The sequence below is a fragment of the Lissotriton vulgaris genome, chromosome 10 (genome assembly GCF_964263255.1).
Source record: "Lissotriton vulgaris chromosome 10, aLisVul1.2, whole genome shotgun sequence".
NCBI classification, from domain to species: Eukaryota; Metazoa; Chordata; class Amphibia; order Caudata; family Salamandridae; genus Lissotriton; species Lissotriton vulgaris.
In genome coordinates, this window is record NC_141698.1 from 464,718,408 (window position 1) to 464,736,291 (window position 17,884).

Below are 17,884 nucleotides of genomic sequence, written 5' to 3' on the forward strand. Positions count from 1 at the left end.
AAGCACTCTGCCTTCAGGATTGTCACAGCCTGCCATAGAAGTGACTTATAGGTTAATGTGTGTCTATATATATATATATATATATATTTATATAGATATAGGTATACTATATCTAAGTAAGGGGTGATTACACCACCTTACACAGGCTGCAAGTGCAGACCTGTGGTGTCAGTTTGGAAGGCTAACCAGGGGTGGCACAAAACATGCTGCAGCCCCTGGTAGGCCTAGGGTACACCTATGCCCTGGGTACATTATACATGGGCTCACAGGGGTGACCCAGTAACCAATCTGGTATGTACCTAAAGTACATGGTATCAATTTAGAGAGAGAACAGATAGGCTGTGGTCCTGATTAGCAGGGCCACAGCCATACTAAAGTCGAAAAACCATAGAATCACAGCAAAAAGGACAAGCGCCCACAGTTTTCAAGCTGGACTAGACTGCGAGGTGGAGGCCATCTGTTGGCTATTTGGTGTGGCAAAAAGTCAGTTTAAAAAATATCAAACTCCTACCTACATTTATTATTAGAAAAAACTCAAAAACACAGGCTTTTGATTTCAATGACGTTTATTTCACACAAAAACACCTTGATCTCTATTGGCTTCAAATTGACAAATGCATAAATTCCTCAAGGTTTTTTCGTGCATGTACTGAATGGAAGACGAAAAGACATTGGTGGGTGTGTGGGTGTGGGGGGGTTTGGTGTGCGTGTATGTGTGTTTAGAGAGGTTTGTTTCCCTTTGATCTGCAAGAATGTAGAAAATGGAATGAGACGTATAATGGAGTGGATGTCAAGTAAGCCCACAACCGTGGAAAGTAAACGGCTTCGAAATGCTGAATGACCTTACCCAAAGAATGAACGATGTACCCCACTACAAAGAACCGGAATTAAGAATTAAAGAAAACCCCTAATGGTCCCTCTGCTGCGCCAGTTAAAGCTGTAGGCAAGGCAGGAGATTGGAGTTGGAAAAAGCAGGCTCCATTTCTTTACATTCGAGCAGGGCTGGTCCCTGAGCCTTGTACTGGATGCTCCTGAAGTTGCACATAACAATATATGTTATGTAAGTAAACTAAATATCTCCCCTTCATATCCCTAGAGATTAAAAAAAAAAGATGAAATAAAGGAAAGCAATCTGGAAAGACCTTGGGAAGGTAAACTCATGGGACTGCATTAGCTTATCTACCTGTAGTGTGACCATCATTTGTCATGGAATGTGCAAACTGTACAAGTTTATTAACAATATATTTATCAACAACACTTTCCCTTTACCCGGAACACAGGAGTTCATGCAAAGGTTAAAAATCTAAATAAATAAAACAAGAACATTTAAGTTATCGTCCCAGAGTGGAAGTCTTCCGTTCAGGGGAGACCATGCCACAACAGGGGTTTCCAGAGGAGCTCGTAGTGCTTCCGGTGGAGGAGTGAGAAAAACGCGCTAGCGAACACCACAATCTGGAGGGCAGTTTTACGGCTACATCCGGGTCTCAAGCTTAGAACAGGCAGGCGCTGCTTCTACGAAGTCTCACAAGTGTCGACACGCAGAGCTCGGCGCTAAGTGCGTGGCCGGGCCTCAGTACGGCCTGTAGTTCCAGTAACTGGAGAACACGGATATCTGCAATGAGAAGGACTGGGTTAAGACCAACCTTTACTACTCTGGGATTTGCTGTGGACCTTATACATTCATTTGTGGATTCACATTGGCAATTGGCAACTAAAAATGCATTTCCCAGACGTTTTACCTCCGTATAAGTATTCTGTCAAATAACTTAATTTCGGCTGTCAAAAGCCATAAAGTACGTGCAAATACTTTAAAATACATAAATACAGTGCAAATGTGGCATTAAAATACATAAAACAGTTCATATTAAAAAACATAACAAGGTCAGGCAAACGTAGACATTTTAACTATGGGTACAGTACATGACATAAAACAAGTTTAAAAACTTAATTGTCATAGTTGCAGGGAAAGGCCACATAGCTCCCCAAACACTGGCAACACACATCACAAGCATAGAGAGGCCAGAAATCGGATCTAAAACTACGGAGAGCGGGGCTATGGCTTATGGTACCTAATTGTCTGCATACTTGCATCAGTCAGACATATGTAGGACAAGCTAAAATAACTTGGAGAACAGTTTCCTTCAAACGGTTGCACAAGGGGCAAATCGTAGAATCGAATCCGCCCCATTTTGCGGTAAATGATTTTAACAGTAAAGTGCCCACTCTGAATTGAAAATACAACTTTAGACCCAACAGCACTTTAATAGTGTCCCAGAAGTGTTCATAAGCAGAGAATGATTTACAATTGAGGAACTCACCTGTAAGGGTAGCACTAGCAGCCTTGTGGGCTTCATCGGACACGGTTTTTGCCCAGTAAAGCTTTTTAGGTCCCAGCCTACCGGACACTGCGCAGCAGTGTCGCGCAGCTGAGATTTTATGTTTACCAGTATGGGGGCTTGAACCCGCCCCTCTCTCCATTGGAGGAGAGGGGCATCACTCCGTTCAAGCCCTGTCTTTTTCGGATTCAGGGGCGTGTTTTTTTGCAGTTTTTATCTCCGTGACGTCATCCGTCACTCAACAGCAAAAACCATGCCCCAGAATGCGAAAATGTCGGCGCTTTTATGAAGACATTTCTGCTCGACCGCCGCCGCAAGAAGTCGAGAAGCTGCTGAGTCCTCCGGTGAGTGCTTGCTGTCCTGCCCAGTCATTGCTCTTGCTTGCTCTCCTGCCCACTCGTTGCTTGTGCTTGCTTCCCTGCCCCCTCGTTGGTTGTGCTTGCTCTCCTGCCCCCCCTCGCTGGTTGTGCTTGCTCTCCTGCCACCCCCCTCGTTGCTTGTGCTTGCTCTACTGCCACCTCGAGCTTGCTGTCCTGCCCCCTCGTTGCCTGTGCTTGCTGTCTTGCCCCCCCTCGTTGCTTGTGCTTGCTGTCTTGCCCCCTCGTTGCTTGTGCTTGCTGTCTTGCCACCTGGTTGCTTGTGCTTGCTCTCCTGACCCCCCTCATTGCTTGTGCTTGCTGTTCTGCCCCCCGATGCTTGTGCTTGCTCTCCTGCCCCCTCGTTGCTTGTGCTTGCTCTCCTGCCCCCTCGATGCTTGTGCTTGCTCTCCTGCCCCCTCTTTGCTTGTGCTTGCTCTCCTGCCCCCTCGATGCTTGTGCTTGCTCTCCTGCCCCCTCGTTGCTTGTGCTTGCTCTCCTGCCCCCTCGTTGCTTGTGCTTGCTCTTCTGCCCCCTCATTGCTTGTGCTTGCTGTCTTGCCCCCTCGTTGCTTGGGCTTGCTGTTCTGCCCCCTCGGTGCTTGGGCTTGCTGTCCTGCCCCCCTTGTTGCTTGTGCTTGCTCTCCTGCCCCCCTCGTTGCTCGTGCTTGCTCTCCTGCCCCCCTCATTGCTTATGCTTGCTGTCCTGCCCCCCTCATTGCTTGAGCTTGCTGTCCTGCCTCCTTGTTGCTTGTACTTGCTGTCTTGCCACCTCTTGCTTGCTCTCCTGCCCCCTCGTTGCTTGTGCTTGCTGTCTTGCCCCTTCGTTGCTTGTGCTTGCTGTCCTGCCCCCCGTCGTTGCTTGTGCTTGCTGTCCTGCCCCCCTCTTTGCTTCTGCTTGCTGTCCTGCCCCCTCGTTGCTTCTGCTTGCTGTCCTGCCCCCTCGTTGCTTGTGCTTGCTCTCCTGCCCCCCCCCCTCGCTGGTTGTGCTTGCTCTCCTGTCCCCCCTCGTTTCTTGTGCTTGCTCTCCTGCCACCTCGTGCATGCTATCTTGCCCCCTTGTTGCTTGTGCTTGCTGTCTTGCGCCCTCGTTGCTTGTGTTTGCTGTCTTGCTTCCTCGTTGCTTGTGCTTGCTGTCCTGCCCCCTCGTTGCTTGTGCTTGCTATCCTGCCCCCCTTGTTGCTTGTACTTGCTCTCCTGCCCCCCTCGTTGCTCGTGCTTGCTGTACTGCCACCTCATTGCTTGTGCTTGCTGTCTTGCCCCCTCGTTGCTAGTGCTTGCTGTCCTGCCCCCTCATTGCTTGTGCTTGCTTTCCTGCCACCTCGTGCTTGCTCTCCTGCCCCCCCTCGTTGCTCTTGCTTGCTGTACTGCCCCCTCGTTGCTTGTGCTTGCTGTCTTGACCCCTCGTTGCTTGTGCTTGCTCTCCTGCCCCCCTCATTGCTTGTGCTTGCTTTCCTGCCACCTCGTGCTTGCTGTCCTGCCCCCTCGTTGCTTGTGCTTGCTGTCCTGCCACCTCGTGCTTGCTCTCCTGCTCCCTCATTGCTTGTGCTTGCTGTCCTGCCCCCTCGTTGCTTGTGATTGCTGTCCTGCCCCCTCGTTGCTCGTGCTTGCTCTCCTGCCCCCCTCGTTACTTGTGCTTGCTCTCCTACCCCCCTCGTTGCTTATGCTTGCTCTCCTGCCCCCTCGTTGCTTGTGCTTGCTCTCCTGCCCCTCGTTACTTGTGCTTGTTGTCCTGCCCCCTCTTTGCTTGTGCTTGCTGTCCTGCCCCCTCGTTGCTTGTGCTTGCTCCCCTGCCCCCTCGTTGGTTGTGCTTGGTCTCCTGCCCCCCCCCCCCCTCGCTGGTTGTGCTTCCTCTTCTGCCCCCCCTCGTTGCTTGTGCTTGCTGTCCTGCCCCCTCGTTGCTTGTGCTTGCTGTTCTGCCCCCTCGTTGCTTGTGCTTGCTCCCCCTGCCCCCTCGTTGGTTGTGCTTGGTCTCCTGCCCCCCTCACTGGTTGTGCTTCCTCTTCTGCCCCCCCCTCGTTGCTTGTGCTTGCTGTCCTGCCACCTAGTGCCAGCTGTCCTGCCCCTAGTTGCTTGTGCTTGCTTTCTTGCCAGCTCGTTGCTTGTGCTTGCTGTCTTGCCCCCTCGTTGCTTGAGCTTGCTGTTCTGCCCCCTCGTTGCTTGTGCTTGCTGTCCTGACCCCCTCCTTGCTTGTGCTTGCTCTCCTGCCCCCCACATTGCTTGTGCTTGCTGCCCTGCTCCCTCGTTGCTTGTGCTTGCTCTCCTGCCCCCTCGTTGCTTGTGCTTGCTCTCCTGCCCCCTCGTTGCTTGTGCTTGCTCTCCTGCCCCCTCGTTGCTTGTGCTTGCTCTCCTGCCTCTGCCCCCCTGTTGCTTGTGCATGTTCTCCTACCCCCTCATTGCTTGTGCTTTCTGTCCTGCCCCCTCGTTGCACGTGCTTGCTGTCCTGCCCCCTCGTTGCTTGTGCTTGCTCTCCTGCCCCCGCATTGCTTGTGCTTGCTTTCCTGTCCCCTCGTTGCTCGTGCTTGATGTCCTGACCCCTCGTTGCTTGTGCTTGCTATCCTGCCCCCTCGTTGCTTCTGCTTGATGTCCTGTCCCCTCTTTGCTTGTGCTTGCTGTCCTGGCCCCCCTCGTTGCTTGTGCTTGCTCTCCTGCCCCCTCATTGCTTGTGCTTGCTGTCCTTCCCCCTCGTTGCTTGTGCTTGCTGTCCTGCCCCCTCGTTGCTTGTGCTTAATCTCCTGCACCTGCCCCCTCGTTGCTTCTGCTTGCTCCCCTGCCCCTGCCCCCTCATTGCTTGCGCTTGCTGTCCTTCCCCCTCGTTGCTTGTGCTTGCTGTCCTGCCCCCTCGTTGCTTGTGTTTAATCTCCTGCACCTGCCCCCTCGTTGCTTTTGCTTGCTCTCCTGCCCCTGCCCCCTCATTGCTTGTGCTTGCTCTCCTGCCCCCTTGTGCTTGCTGTCCTGCCACCTCGTTGCTTGTGCTGGCTCTCCTGCCCCCTCGTTGCTTGTGCTTGCTGTCCTGCCCCCTCGTTGCTCGTGCTTGCTTTCCTGCCCCCCTCGCTGGTTGTGCTTGCTCTCCTGCCCATCCGTTGCTTGTGCTTGCTCTCCTGCCCCCTCGATGCTTGTGCTTGCTCTCCTGCCCCCTCTTTGCTTGTGCTTGCTCTCCTGCCCCCTCTTTGCTTGTGCTTGCTCTCCTGCCCCCTCGATGCTTGTGCTTGCTCTCCTGCCCCCTCGTTGCTTGTGCTTGCTCTCCTGCCCCCTCGTTGCTTGTGCTTGCTCTCTTGCCCCCTCGTTGCTTGTGCTTGCTCTTCTGCCCCCTCATTGCTTGTGCTTGCTGTCTTGCCCCCTCGTTGCTTGGGCTTGCTGTCCTGCCCCCTCGGTGCTTGGGCTTGCTGTCCTGCCCCCCTTGTTGCTTGGGCTTGCTCTCCTGCCCCCCTCGTTGCTCGTGCTTGCTCTCCTGCCCCCCTCATTGCTTGTGCTTGCTGTCTTGCCCCCTCGTTGCTTATGCTTGCTGTCCTGCCCCCCTCATTGCTTGAGCTTGCTGTCCTGCCTCCTTGTTGCTTGTACTTGTGCGGTGGAGGAGTGTGGCTCAATGGTTAGAGCGGCAGACCCTGATGCAGAGTTCTGGTCCGGGACCAGGGTTCAATTCCCGCCTCGGCGGGTCTTGGGCTCATAATTCCTCGGACCTGATTTCTCGCCTCGGTGCCTATTCTAATCATGGGTCCCACGCTGCAACTCTGGGCAATAGCTTGCTTAACCTCCACACCGGCCCCAACAGCGCTGTGGATGCCTGGCTTCACCCTGGGGGTGTCCAGGAGTGGACACTTCACAGGGAAAGCCAGGAGGGGTTCCACAGCGGTATGAGTAATAGCGCCAGGAAACCGCTTGGTGACAGTGCGCTCTACAAATACCTTGACATTTACATTTACAATTTACTTGCTGTCTTGCCACCTCTTGCTTGCTCTCCTGCCCCCTCGTTGCTTGTGCTTGCTGTCTTGCCCCTTCGTTGCTTGTGCTTGCTGTCCTGCCCCCCGTCGTTGCTTGTGCTTGCTGTCCTGCCCCCCTCTTTGCTTCTGCTTGCTGTCCTGCCCCCTCGTTGCTTCTGCTTGCTGTCCTGCCCCCTCGTTGCTTGTGCTTGCTCTCCTGCCCCCCCCCCTCGCTGGTTGTGCTTGCTCTCCTGTCCCCCCTCGTTTCTTGTGCTTGCTCTCCTGCCACCTCGTGCATGCTATCTTGCCCCCTTGTTGCTTGTGCTTGCTGTCTTGCGCCCTCGTTGCTTGTGTTTGCTGTCTTGCTTCCTCGTTGCTTGTGCTTGCTGTCCTGCCCCCTCGTTGCTTGTGCTTGCTGTCCTGCCCCCCTTCTTGCTTGTGCTTGCTGTCCTGCCCCCTCGTTGCTCGTGCTTGCTGTCTTGGCCCCTCGTTGCTTGTGCTTGCTGTCCTGCCCCCTCGTTCCTTGTGCTTGCTGTCCTGCCACCTCGTGCTTGCTCTCCTGCCCCCTCATTGCTTGTGCTTGCTGTCCTGCCCCCTCGTTGCTCGTGCTTGCTCTCCTGCCCCCCTCGTTGCTTGTGCTTGCTCTCCTGCCCCCCCTCGTTGCTTGTGTTTGCTCTCCTGCCCCCCCTCGTTGCGTGTGCTTGCTCTCCTGCCACCTCGTGCTTGCTGTCCTGCCCCCTCGTTGCTTGTGCCTGCTGTCTTGCCCCCTCGTTGATTGTGCTTGCTGTCCTGCACCCCCTCGTTGCTTGTGCTTGCTGTCCTACCCCCTTGTTGCTTGTGCTTGCTGTCCTGCCCCCTCGTTACTTGTGCTTGCTCTCCTGCCCCCTCGTTGTCTCCGCTTGCTGTCTTGCCCCCTCGTTGCTTGTGCTTGCTGTCCTGCCCCCTCGTTTCTTGTGCTTGCTGTCCTGTCACCTCGTGCTTGCTGTCCTGCCTCCTTGTTGCTTGTACTTGCTGTCTTGCCACCTAGTGCTTGCTGTCCTGCCCCCTCGTTGCTTGTGCTTGCTGTCCTGCCCCCTCGTTGCTCGTGCTTGCTCTCCTGCCCCCCTCGTTGCTTGTGCTTGCTCTCCTGCCACCTCATGCTTGCTGTCCTGCCCCCTTGTAGCTTGTGCTTGCTGTCTTGCCCTCTCGTTGCTTGTGCTTGCTGTCCTGCCCCCTCGTTGCTTGTGCTTGCTGTCCTGCCCCCTCGTTGCTTGTGCTTGCTCTCCTGCCCCTGCCCCCTCGTTGCTTGTGCTTGCTCTCCTGCCCCGCCTTGCTTGTGCTTGCTGTCCTGCCCCACGTTGCTTGTGCTTGTTCTCATGCCCCTCGTTGCTTGTGCTTGCTCTCCTGCCCTCTCGTTGCTTGTGCTTGCTTTCCTGCCCCCTCGTTGCTTGTTTCCCCCTGCCCAGGCGTTGCTTGTGCTTGCTCTCCTGCCCCCTTGTTGCTTATGGTTGCTGTCCTCCCCCCTCTTTGCTTGTGCTTGCTCTCCTGCCCCCTCGTTGGTTGTGTTTGCTACCCTGCCCCCTCGTTGCTTGTGCTTGCTGTCCTGCCCCCCCTCGCTGGTTGTGCTTGCTCTCCTGCCCCCCCTCGCTTGTTCTGCTTGCTCTCCTGCCCCCCTCGATGCTTGTGCTTGCTCTCCTGCCTCCTTGTGCTTGTTCTCCTGCCACCTCGTGCTTGCTGTCCTGCCGCCTTGTTGCTTCTGCTTGCTGTCCTGCCCCCTCATTGCTTGTGCTTGCTGTCCTGCCCCCCTTGTTGCTCGTGCTTGCTATCCTGCCCCCTCCTTGCTTGTGCTTGCTCCCCTGCCCCCTCGTTGGTTGTGCTTGCTCTCCTGCCCCCCCTCGCTGGTTGTGCTTCCTCTTCTGCCCCTCTCGTTGCTTGTGCTTGCTCTCCTGCCCCCCCTGCTGGTTGTGCTTGCTCTCCTGCCCCCCCCTCGTTGCGTGTGCTTGCTCTCCTGCCACCTTGTGCTTGCTGTCATGCCCCCTTGTTGCTTGTGCTTGCTGTCTTGCCACCTCGTTGCTTGTACTTGCTGTCCTGCCCCCTTGCTGTCCTACCCCCTTGCGGCTTGTGCTTGCTCTCCTGCCCCTCGTTGCTTGTGCTTGCTGTCCTCCCCCCCTTGTTGCTCGTGCTTGCTCTCCTGCCCCCTCAATGCTTGTGCTTGCTCTCCTGCCCCCTCGTTGCTTGTGCTTGCTCTCCTGCCCCCTCATTGCTTGCTCTCCTGCCACCTCGTTGCTTGTGGTTGCTGTCTTGCCCACTCGTTGCTTGTCCTTGCTGTCTTGCCCCTCGTTGCTTGTGCTTGCTCTCCTGCCCCCCGTTGCTCGTGCTTGCTGTCCTGCCCCCTTGTTGCTCGTGCTTGCTGTCTTGTCCCCTTGTTGCTTGTGCTTGCCGTCCTGCCACTTCGTGCTTGCTCTCCTGTCCCCTTGTTGCTTGTGCTTGCTCTCTTGCCCCCTCGTTGCTTGTGCTTGCTGTCCTGCCCCCTCGTTGCTTGTGCTTGCTGTCCTGGCCCCTCATTGCTTGTGCTTGCTGTCCTGGCCCCCCTCGTTGCTTGTGCTTGCTCTCCTGCCTCCCCTCGATGCTCATTCTTGCTGTACTGCCCCCTAGTTGCTTGTGCTTGCTGTCTTGGCCCCTCGTTGCTTGTGCTTGCTGTCCTGCCCCCCCTTGTTGCTTGTGCTTGCTGTCCTGCCCCCTCGTTGCTTGTGCTTGCTCTCCTGCCCCCGTCCCCTCGCTTGTGCTTGCTCTCCTGCCCCGCTTTGTCATGATCTGCCAGTCGCACATGCCAAACTACAAATCCCAGAAGGCTCAGCGCTTGGGAGGGGCTAATAAGAACATATAGGAAGGACGTATCACAACGCAAGCCGTACATGATTCTTTGTTGTATCCTGATCGGATCTATTGTTGTTTGAATCCTGGTACTGTGGAACCACAGCGTTCTCGGCTGAGACGCTGTGATTTTGCTGTTCACGCTCCCGTTTCCTGTGTTTCACCATCTGCGGCTGCAGTGGTGGATTTCCTGTTCGTGTTCTCGGCTGAGACACGAGGGTCAGCTGTTTGACCTATTTGGCGTTCTCGGAGGAGAAGCAAAACACCAAGCTCCGGAGGTTTTGGTGCAGAACGCTCGGCGGCTGCCGGGTGTCATTCTATCGGCAACTCTGGATCCTGTAAGTCCGCGGCTGCTAATGACTTGCCTATCGCGTTCTCGGAAAAAATAGAGCAGTCACATCAGTGAGTGAGTACCCGCGTTCTCGGCTGAGACGCGCTTCATGGTTTTTTCAGGATTGTACTTTTCAACAGAGGAATATCGTGGTGCAGTTATTCCTGGATGAGAAATGATGGATGCACCTCCTGTCATGAACATTAGCGACCGTGATATTTGCCATTGAGGCTAGCCTTGAGTAGACCCGAGACTCTTACATTGTTTTTCTGGATCCTCTTGGTAATTTCGTTTTCTTTTGTGCAAGACTAATTGCAGTTACTGATACTTCATTCTTTGCTTTTTGGCAATCCTTTACAGCGGTTATTGGAGAAGGGTTGCTTAATCTGTATAATTGTTTCGGAAGACTGGAAGGTATGTTTGGAACAAGGGCGCGTGATATCATAACCACTGTTGGAGAAAGTATGTATGATCATTAATCTGTGGTTTTGTATTGTAGAAAACAAGTGATAGGTATAGAGAGACGTATCTGCTACCTACCTCAAAGGGAAAGGACAGTCTACACACATTCGCTTCTGGTACGTGAATTTCTAGCGAGACTTTATGAGAGTAGTAAGAGTTATATGTACTTACCCTGGTGTTTTCTTCTCCTTTCAGCTATCCTTTCCCGTTCCAGACCCTTCCTTACCTTTCCCTTGCCTGATTCCCTTTATGCTCTGTGTCTTGCTTATCAGTCAGAGTGTAGGGTAATCTGGAGGTGGACCCCTTTTGAGCATCACCTTGATCCTGAGGAGGCGAGGGTCATGACAGAATCACGTACCCACGTTATATCCTCCTCCCGGTCAGGGATGGTTGAAAGATGGCCACGTTGGATGATGTGTTACAGGCTTTAGTTTTGGTGCAGTAGGAATTGGTAACATCTCGTGCAGAAACAAGCTGCCTTGAAAGAAAGGTTAGACAGACATACCAGAAATCCCTTTGACGTTTCGACTGGGGCATCCAGGTGACTGTGCCTCCCCCTATACCTCTGGCTAGTCTCGAAAGGTACGCTGGTGACCCTCTCAAAATACAAACCTTCTTGACTCAGATCACATTACACTTCTCTTGTAGGCCTGCTTCTTTCCCTACTAATATATCTAGAGTGGCGTTTGCTGTTTCGTATCTGACAGGGGATGCAGCCAACTGGGCGGTACCGTTAGTGCACAACGATGATCCTCTGTTGACAGATTGGGACGATTTCCGAAAATAAGGGGAACAAATTACCATGAAGTTGACCTTCATGGTAATTTGCGAAAACTTTGAAAAATGCACTAAAGTGCATTTTTCAAAGTTCCCTTTTACACACACACATGCCTTTGGGGTATGTGAGTGTGCAAAATGTACTTCTAAGCAGATTTCAGGGGTGCAACAGGGTGTCCTTTGGACACCCCTGCACCCTTAAAATTGCGTTCTTAATTTGCGAATTTCTAACGGTGAATTGCAAATTAAGAATGCCTTTCCATTCATTCCTATGGGCCTCTAGGCCCATAGGAATGGATGGGGAGGTATTCCTTAATTGCGATTCTCAATTAGAGAATCGCAATAAAGGAATTTTAAGAAATCGCTGTTTTTATAGCGATTTCTTGATGCATTGAAGTTTGCAATTCCTTAATTGCGATTCCTTATTTTTCGCAATTAAGGAATCGCAAAATGCAATCTTGATGCATGTGCCCATTAGTGCTGACCGTGAACTATTGGGATTGCGTCAGGGAAGAAAAGAGCTGGTATCATATATGACCACTTTTAACAGGTTAGTGGTAGAAACCTCATGGCCAGACGAAAAGAGAATGGCCTTGTATTATCAAGGATTGAATGAGGACATTAAGGATGTGTTGGCACAGATAGACCCTCAGCCCACCAATTGCACCGATTTGATTAACCTCACATTAAGGTCGGATCACCGTATGTCTGAGAGGGGTGGAGACCGTAAAAGAGGTGATCGATCAGGGGGTGGATTGGAACCTACAGGACCTATTGGTAATAAGGAAACAGGTCCTGAGCCTATGGATATTGGGGCTATCCGACAACCTTTGACTAAAGCAGAGAGAGAGAGCAGGCGGGCTCAAGGCCTTTGTATGTACTGTGGTAGAAAGGGGCATTATGTTAGGGACTGTACTCTGAAGCCTAAACAGAGAAATCCTTTCTATTCCGGTAAACAGGTGGCTGTCATGAAGGCAGCCATACCCCAAGTCCCACCTGAGCAAGAAAATTATGCAAGACTGTTGGAACTGGGGTAGCCTGGCCTAGGGCAAGACTAACATTTCAGAGGCACAGTGTAAACGTTGCAGACCACCCAAAAGTAAAACCACGCAATAGCACTCAAAAAGAAAACACTACACCAAAAATGTGGGAAAATACGTACTGCTTTATATAAAAAAAAATCTTCGCTCTTTGAATTCACAATCTTACAGTTTAGGCATTACAATTCTGTCTTGAAAACATTTACTATACTCTTGAACTCCTATCACACGTTTGCATTCAGTATATACAGTACTTTATAATCAATCAGGCTAAATACTAATCCGCTAGAATCTTGGGAGAGAAAGCTACCACTTAATATAAACAAATGCAGATATCATAGAATTAATAGCAATCTTTTCAGCAGAGTAACTGGCATTAAGAATCCACATTAATAATATCTTTCATCATATTTAGATGTCATGTACGTCAGAAGTGCCACCTCCAGAGATGTTAACCTGCTTCAGTAGCTGTTCTCAATAGAACATTGCATCAGACTCCAGCATCAATATTCTGCATTCAATTCTGTAAATATTCCTGAGATATATAACTGGACTTCAACAATAATTAACTTTGGCTTCCATAGGGTGCCCTTATTCCTCCTCCCACAGTTCCTCCCACTCTCCTAACAACTCAACAGTCACTGTGAGGGTTCAGAACTACAAGATGTTCAAAGGGCATTAACAGTCTCTAAGAGAAGCTGTTTTCTAATCTACTCAGCCGGCCCCACCTCTTCTCCACAACTGAGGGCAATGACCAAAGTTAAGTTATCCCCTGTTACTCAGAACTCCCCAGGGGCCCCTCTTCTCTACTCCTTACTTTAGCGTGGAGACGATGCTGTCCCAGTCTCCACGCGTCGCTGCTGCTTTAAGGCTCCTTCGAGGTCTCAAATGCCTCACTCTACTTCCTCCCGCCGTGCCAGCTGCTTATTTGATGCTGGGGCGGAGGAACAACGGAGAACACAACTTCCCCCCTTCCCGCTCGCGCCAACTCCTTCCTGAGGCGCTCGAGCGGGGGGGGGGGAAGACGAGCCGATTACTCAGCCAGCCAAAGAACCCTCCGGCGCCTCTCCTCAGCGCTGGTCTCCGGAGTCACTTCTCCGGCGGGCATGCGCGGAAGCGCTCTTGCCGAGGCCGCCTCCCACTGATCCCGCTCCAGGGAGAGACGCGACACTCTCGGGCCTGCTCACCTCTCTGCCCCTCCTTCCGGGGATAGCTACATCAGACGGGGCGTGCGCAATGGCTCCTTCACTTTCTTCAGGACGGGGTCGCTACCGGCAACGCGGCTCAAGCGCGATAGGCGCCCCCGGGGTCCCGCTCACAAAGGGAAGCCTCGCCAGGCTTCTCAGGCTCAGTGGATCCCGGGAGGGTGCTGGCACAGAGCGCGATCGGTGTTTCAGCGGTCCCGCTCCCAGTTCACCTCACACCTTCCACCCAACAGGCAGAGGGGCTTGCCACACGCCACAGGACCAGTCAATGGTAAGGAAATATGACAGTTGTTCAGTGAAGATATTTCCTTTCTTCACTAAAACGAAGAGGAGGGGGGGCTCCTTCAGGATAAAGCCAAAATGTACTTTCTTAGCACTAACCCCCTATTCCTCCTTACTGGTCAGACTAGGGGCTCAGGGGAACTCTTAATTCCGCTCCCAGGGCAGGGCTCTTCTTAGTTTCCAAAACTACCAGAATTAACCCCTTCACCTATCCGCCCAGGATCAGCAGGATGGGCTAGCTTGGCTAGGACAACAGGAAATGGGAGGGAAAGAAACCTAGACAGAGGGCTACTCTTGTAGAGGAAACCACCCTTCAGGATCCTACCCCTGCCAGACCTCAACCTTCACTCTAGCTGCTCCTCACTGACAGACAAAATGGCTGTCCAGCATTCCGCCTTATATAGGCTGCCCTCTCAGTGGTCCAGAATGGACCAGAAGGTTCTAGAATGCCCTATTCTAGGCTATGGCCAAGTTCTGTGTGTGACAGTTAGGGCAGTTGGTGGCCACCATTTTAGGTGGTGCCAACTTTCCTGTCAGAACAGGCCTCTGGGCCGGAGGTAAAAGATTATGAGGGGGAGAAAGCACACCTATCCCCCTGGCCAACACCTACAAAAAGTCAGTAGACAAAAATGGTTAAGGGTATGAGGGGCAAAAAGGGGATAAAATAAATAATTATTAGGAAGGACTTCGCCAAAAAGCCAGACAGGTCTAACAAAGACCATAGCCCAACTCAAGAGTGGAAGATACCTTCATTGGAGGTTTCCACTGGAATGAGCTCGGAAACCCACATTGTATTGTCTATGTTCCTAAACACGGAACATCAAAAACACCCTGTATCGACAATGATCGATTCCAGAGCAACCGGGAACTTTATTGATTACGGATTAGTTGAAAAGTTGGGGTTAGTGAGAGTGCCTACCCTCCAGCCCGAAACAGTCCTGGCTGTAGACGGCGCTCCATTAAAATCAGGTCCCATTGTGGAACACACTGAAGTGCTGGAACTCACAATGCCTGGTGATCCTATGAACCATAGCGAAGGGATAGTGCTGAACATTATTGAGGCCCCTCAAGATCCTAGGCATGCCGTGGCAACACAATCCTTCCATCAATTGGAAGCAGAAGTCTGTTTGTTTTGATTCAGATTTTTTTGTATCTCATTGTCTGAAAACGCACGTTTCGCACGTTCTTTCTTTGGCCCATGCCTTTACAGTTGCCACAGCGGCCGAAAAAGAAATGGTTCTGCCTATGGAATATGCAGGATATCAGGAGGTGTTTAGTGAGGCTAAGGCAGAAATACTCCCACCTCATCGGGATTATGATTGCCGGATTGATCTGGTGGAGGGGGCAGTGGTACCTTCTTGTAGAGTGTATGCATTATCCGCTTCAGAAACCACTCATCTGAAGGCGTACTTGGAGCATTTTTGTTCCATTGGATTCATTCGCCCTTCGAGATCTCCAGCAGCCTCTCCTCTTTTTTTTATTTCGAAAGCAAACGGAGAGTTGCGCACCTGTATCGATTTTAGACAACTCAATAAGATTACTGTAAGAAATAGATACCCGCTTCCACTCATACCCATCTTGCTAGATCAGGTGAGAGAGGCAAACATCTATACACTTTTGGATTTGCGTGGGGCCTACCATCTGGTACGGATCAGGGCAGGTGATGAGTGGAAAACGGCGTTTAAAACCAGTTTTGGTCTGTTTGAATACTTGGTAATGCCGTTCGGGTTGCACAACGCCCCGGCGGCATTCCAGTATTTTCTGAATGACATAATGAAAGAGTACCTAGATCGTTTTGTTGTAATCTACATAGACGACATCTTGATTTATTCAGATACCCCAGCTCAGCATGTCAGTCATGTTCTCTTGATTCTATAGAGGCTGCAGGAGAATAGCTTGTATTGTAAGCTCAGCAAGTGTGATTTCAATGTATGTGAGGTGGAGTTTTTGGGAGTGATCCTAAATCCAAGAGGTTTCAGAATGCCGGAGAGAAAAGTAAAAGCAGTCCAGGAGTGGCCAACTCCCAAGAATGTGAGAGATGTGCAGTGTTTCCTTGGGTTCTCTAATTACTATAAGCGGTTTATCTCTCACTTCTCTCAGTTAGCCTCTCCAATACCCCGTCTGTTGAGGAAGGGTACTCCTTTCCGCTGGACACCTGAAGCCATGGAGGCTTTTGAGCAGTTAAAAAAGGCCTTTAGCACTGCTCCTCTCCTGACACATCCTCAAATGGATGTTCCCTTCATCGTGGAATCAGGCGCATCTGACGTAGCCTTGGGGCAGTGTTGTCACAGCGAGACAAACAAACGGGACAGGTGCATCCAGTGGCGTTTTTGTCAAAGAAGCTCAATAATGCGGAAACCAATTACACCATAGCAGAGAAGGAGCTATTGGCAGTAAAGAAAGCATTCCAAGAATGGAGACACTATCTGTGTGTGTGGGGGGGGGGGGGGCGGGGCAACATCCTATAACAGTGTATTCTGACCACCAAAATCTACAGTTCATGAAGACTGCCAGGCATTTATCGCAACGTCAAATGCGATGGATGCTTTTCTTTGCAGAATATGAGTTTACAATAACCTATCGTCCAGGAGCCCAAAACAGAAAAGCAGACTCTTTGTCACGACAAACGGATACGGAAGAACAGATGAAGAATACTCCCAGACCCATTCTATCTCTGGAGGTTGTGTTGTGCACCATAACAGTGGATCATTTCTTGGAAGCGGTTGCGAATCATCATTCTCCTCTACAATGGAAAGAGTGGGCTGACAAACACGTGCAGCATACTCTTAAACATGGCCTACCAATGTTTAAGAATCGGCTGTTCCTTCCTGTTCATGCCCTTAAGTTAATGGCATTCAATTGGTGTAACAATGGGATGGTGGCAGGACACCCAGGACATCAAAAGAGTGTTCATGCATAACAAAGACATTTCTGGTGGGAAGGAATGACAAAGGATGTGAAACTATGGATAGATCAGTGTGAGACATGTGCGAGGGCTAAGAGCAAACAATCAAAAACGAAAGGTATGCTCATGCCACTACCTACTCCTTCTGGACCATGGCAGGTAATAAGCATGGACTTTGTGTTGGGTCTGCCATTGGATAAGGGGAGTAACGCCATCCTGGTGGTGGTGGTGGTCAGTTTCACGAAGATGGAACATTTTATTCCCTGCAAGAATCTTCCTACCGCTTCACAAACTGCACAACTGCTGTTGACTCAAGTGGTTCGTCTCCATGGGATACCCCAGGTCATAATATCAGATAGCGTTCCACAGTTCATCACCAGGTTTTGGCACATGTGGTGCAAAGCATTGAATATATCGGATGCTCTTTCGACCAGTTTCCATCCTCAGTCCGATGGACAAACAGAGAGGTTGAACCAGACTCTCAAGAAGTATTTGCGCTGACTCGTGGGTATCTTTGTTGTGGTTAGCTGAACTATCCTACAATAACGCCTGGCACAGTTCCAATGGTGAGACGCCTTTTAGGGCCAACTCTGGTTTCCATTCCGATACACTGCCTGTGACGATTCCAAGTGAGGTGTTGAACCATCCCACGGTGGCCAGTCAGGTGAAGGCCCTTTTGAGAATTCATCGGAGAGTGCAGGCACACTTGGATAAGGCAAAGATATCCTACAAAAAATGGGAGGACAGACCGTATGGAAAGACCATTGTATCAGGTGGGGGACAGGGTGTGGCTCTCCACTAGGAACATACGCTTCAGTTTCCACAGTATATTCCATCCTCATTTAATCGGGCCTTATACTGTTGTTCGTCGTGTGAATCCGGTGGCGTACAAATTGAAGCTTCCTGCATCTTTGAGGATCCATCCCGTGTTTCATTGTAGTTTGCTGAAACCTGCCCTGTCTGCTCGTCGCAAGGAGGTGCCTCCTGTATTGAAGGATGGGCCACATGAGTATGAGGTGCGTCAGATTTTGGATTCTCGTTACAGTCAAGGCAGGCTCTGGTTCCTGGTATCCTGGAAAGGTTACACTGTGGCGGATGCTTCGTGGGAAACTTGCTCAGGGGTCCATGCCCCCAGTGTGGTGAGGAGGTTCTATGCTCGCCATCCGGAGAAGCCTGGTGCTAGGAGGCGCTTGGGAGGAGGGCATACTGTCATGATGTGCCAGTCGCGCCTGCCAAACTACAAATCCCAGAAGGCTCAGCGCTTGGGAGGGGCTAATAAGAACATATAGGAAGGACTTATCACAACGCAAGCCGTACGTGATTCTTTGATTCTTTGTTGTATCCTGATTGGATCTGTTCCTGTTTGAATCCTGGTACTGTGTAACCACAGCGTTCTCGACTGAGACGCTGTAATTTTG

At 51.5% G+C, this 17,884-nt stretch overlaps 1 protein-coding gene across 1 annotated transcript in view; it reads right to left on the minus strand.

Moving 5' to 3' along the window:
• Positions 1–548: 548 nt before the first annotated feature.
• ROGDI (rogdi atypical leucine zipper) overlaps positions 549–17,884 on the minus strand; it is a 421,371-nt gene continuing 404,035 nt past the window's right edge. The window contains exon 11 of the mRNA XM_086941328.1: positions 549–1,612. Coding sequence (XP_086797454.1) covers positions 1,571–1,612 — 42 coding nt within the window. The 3' untranslated portion in view covers positions 549–1,570. The remainder of the gene's footprint in view (positions 1,613–17,884) is intronic.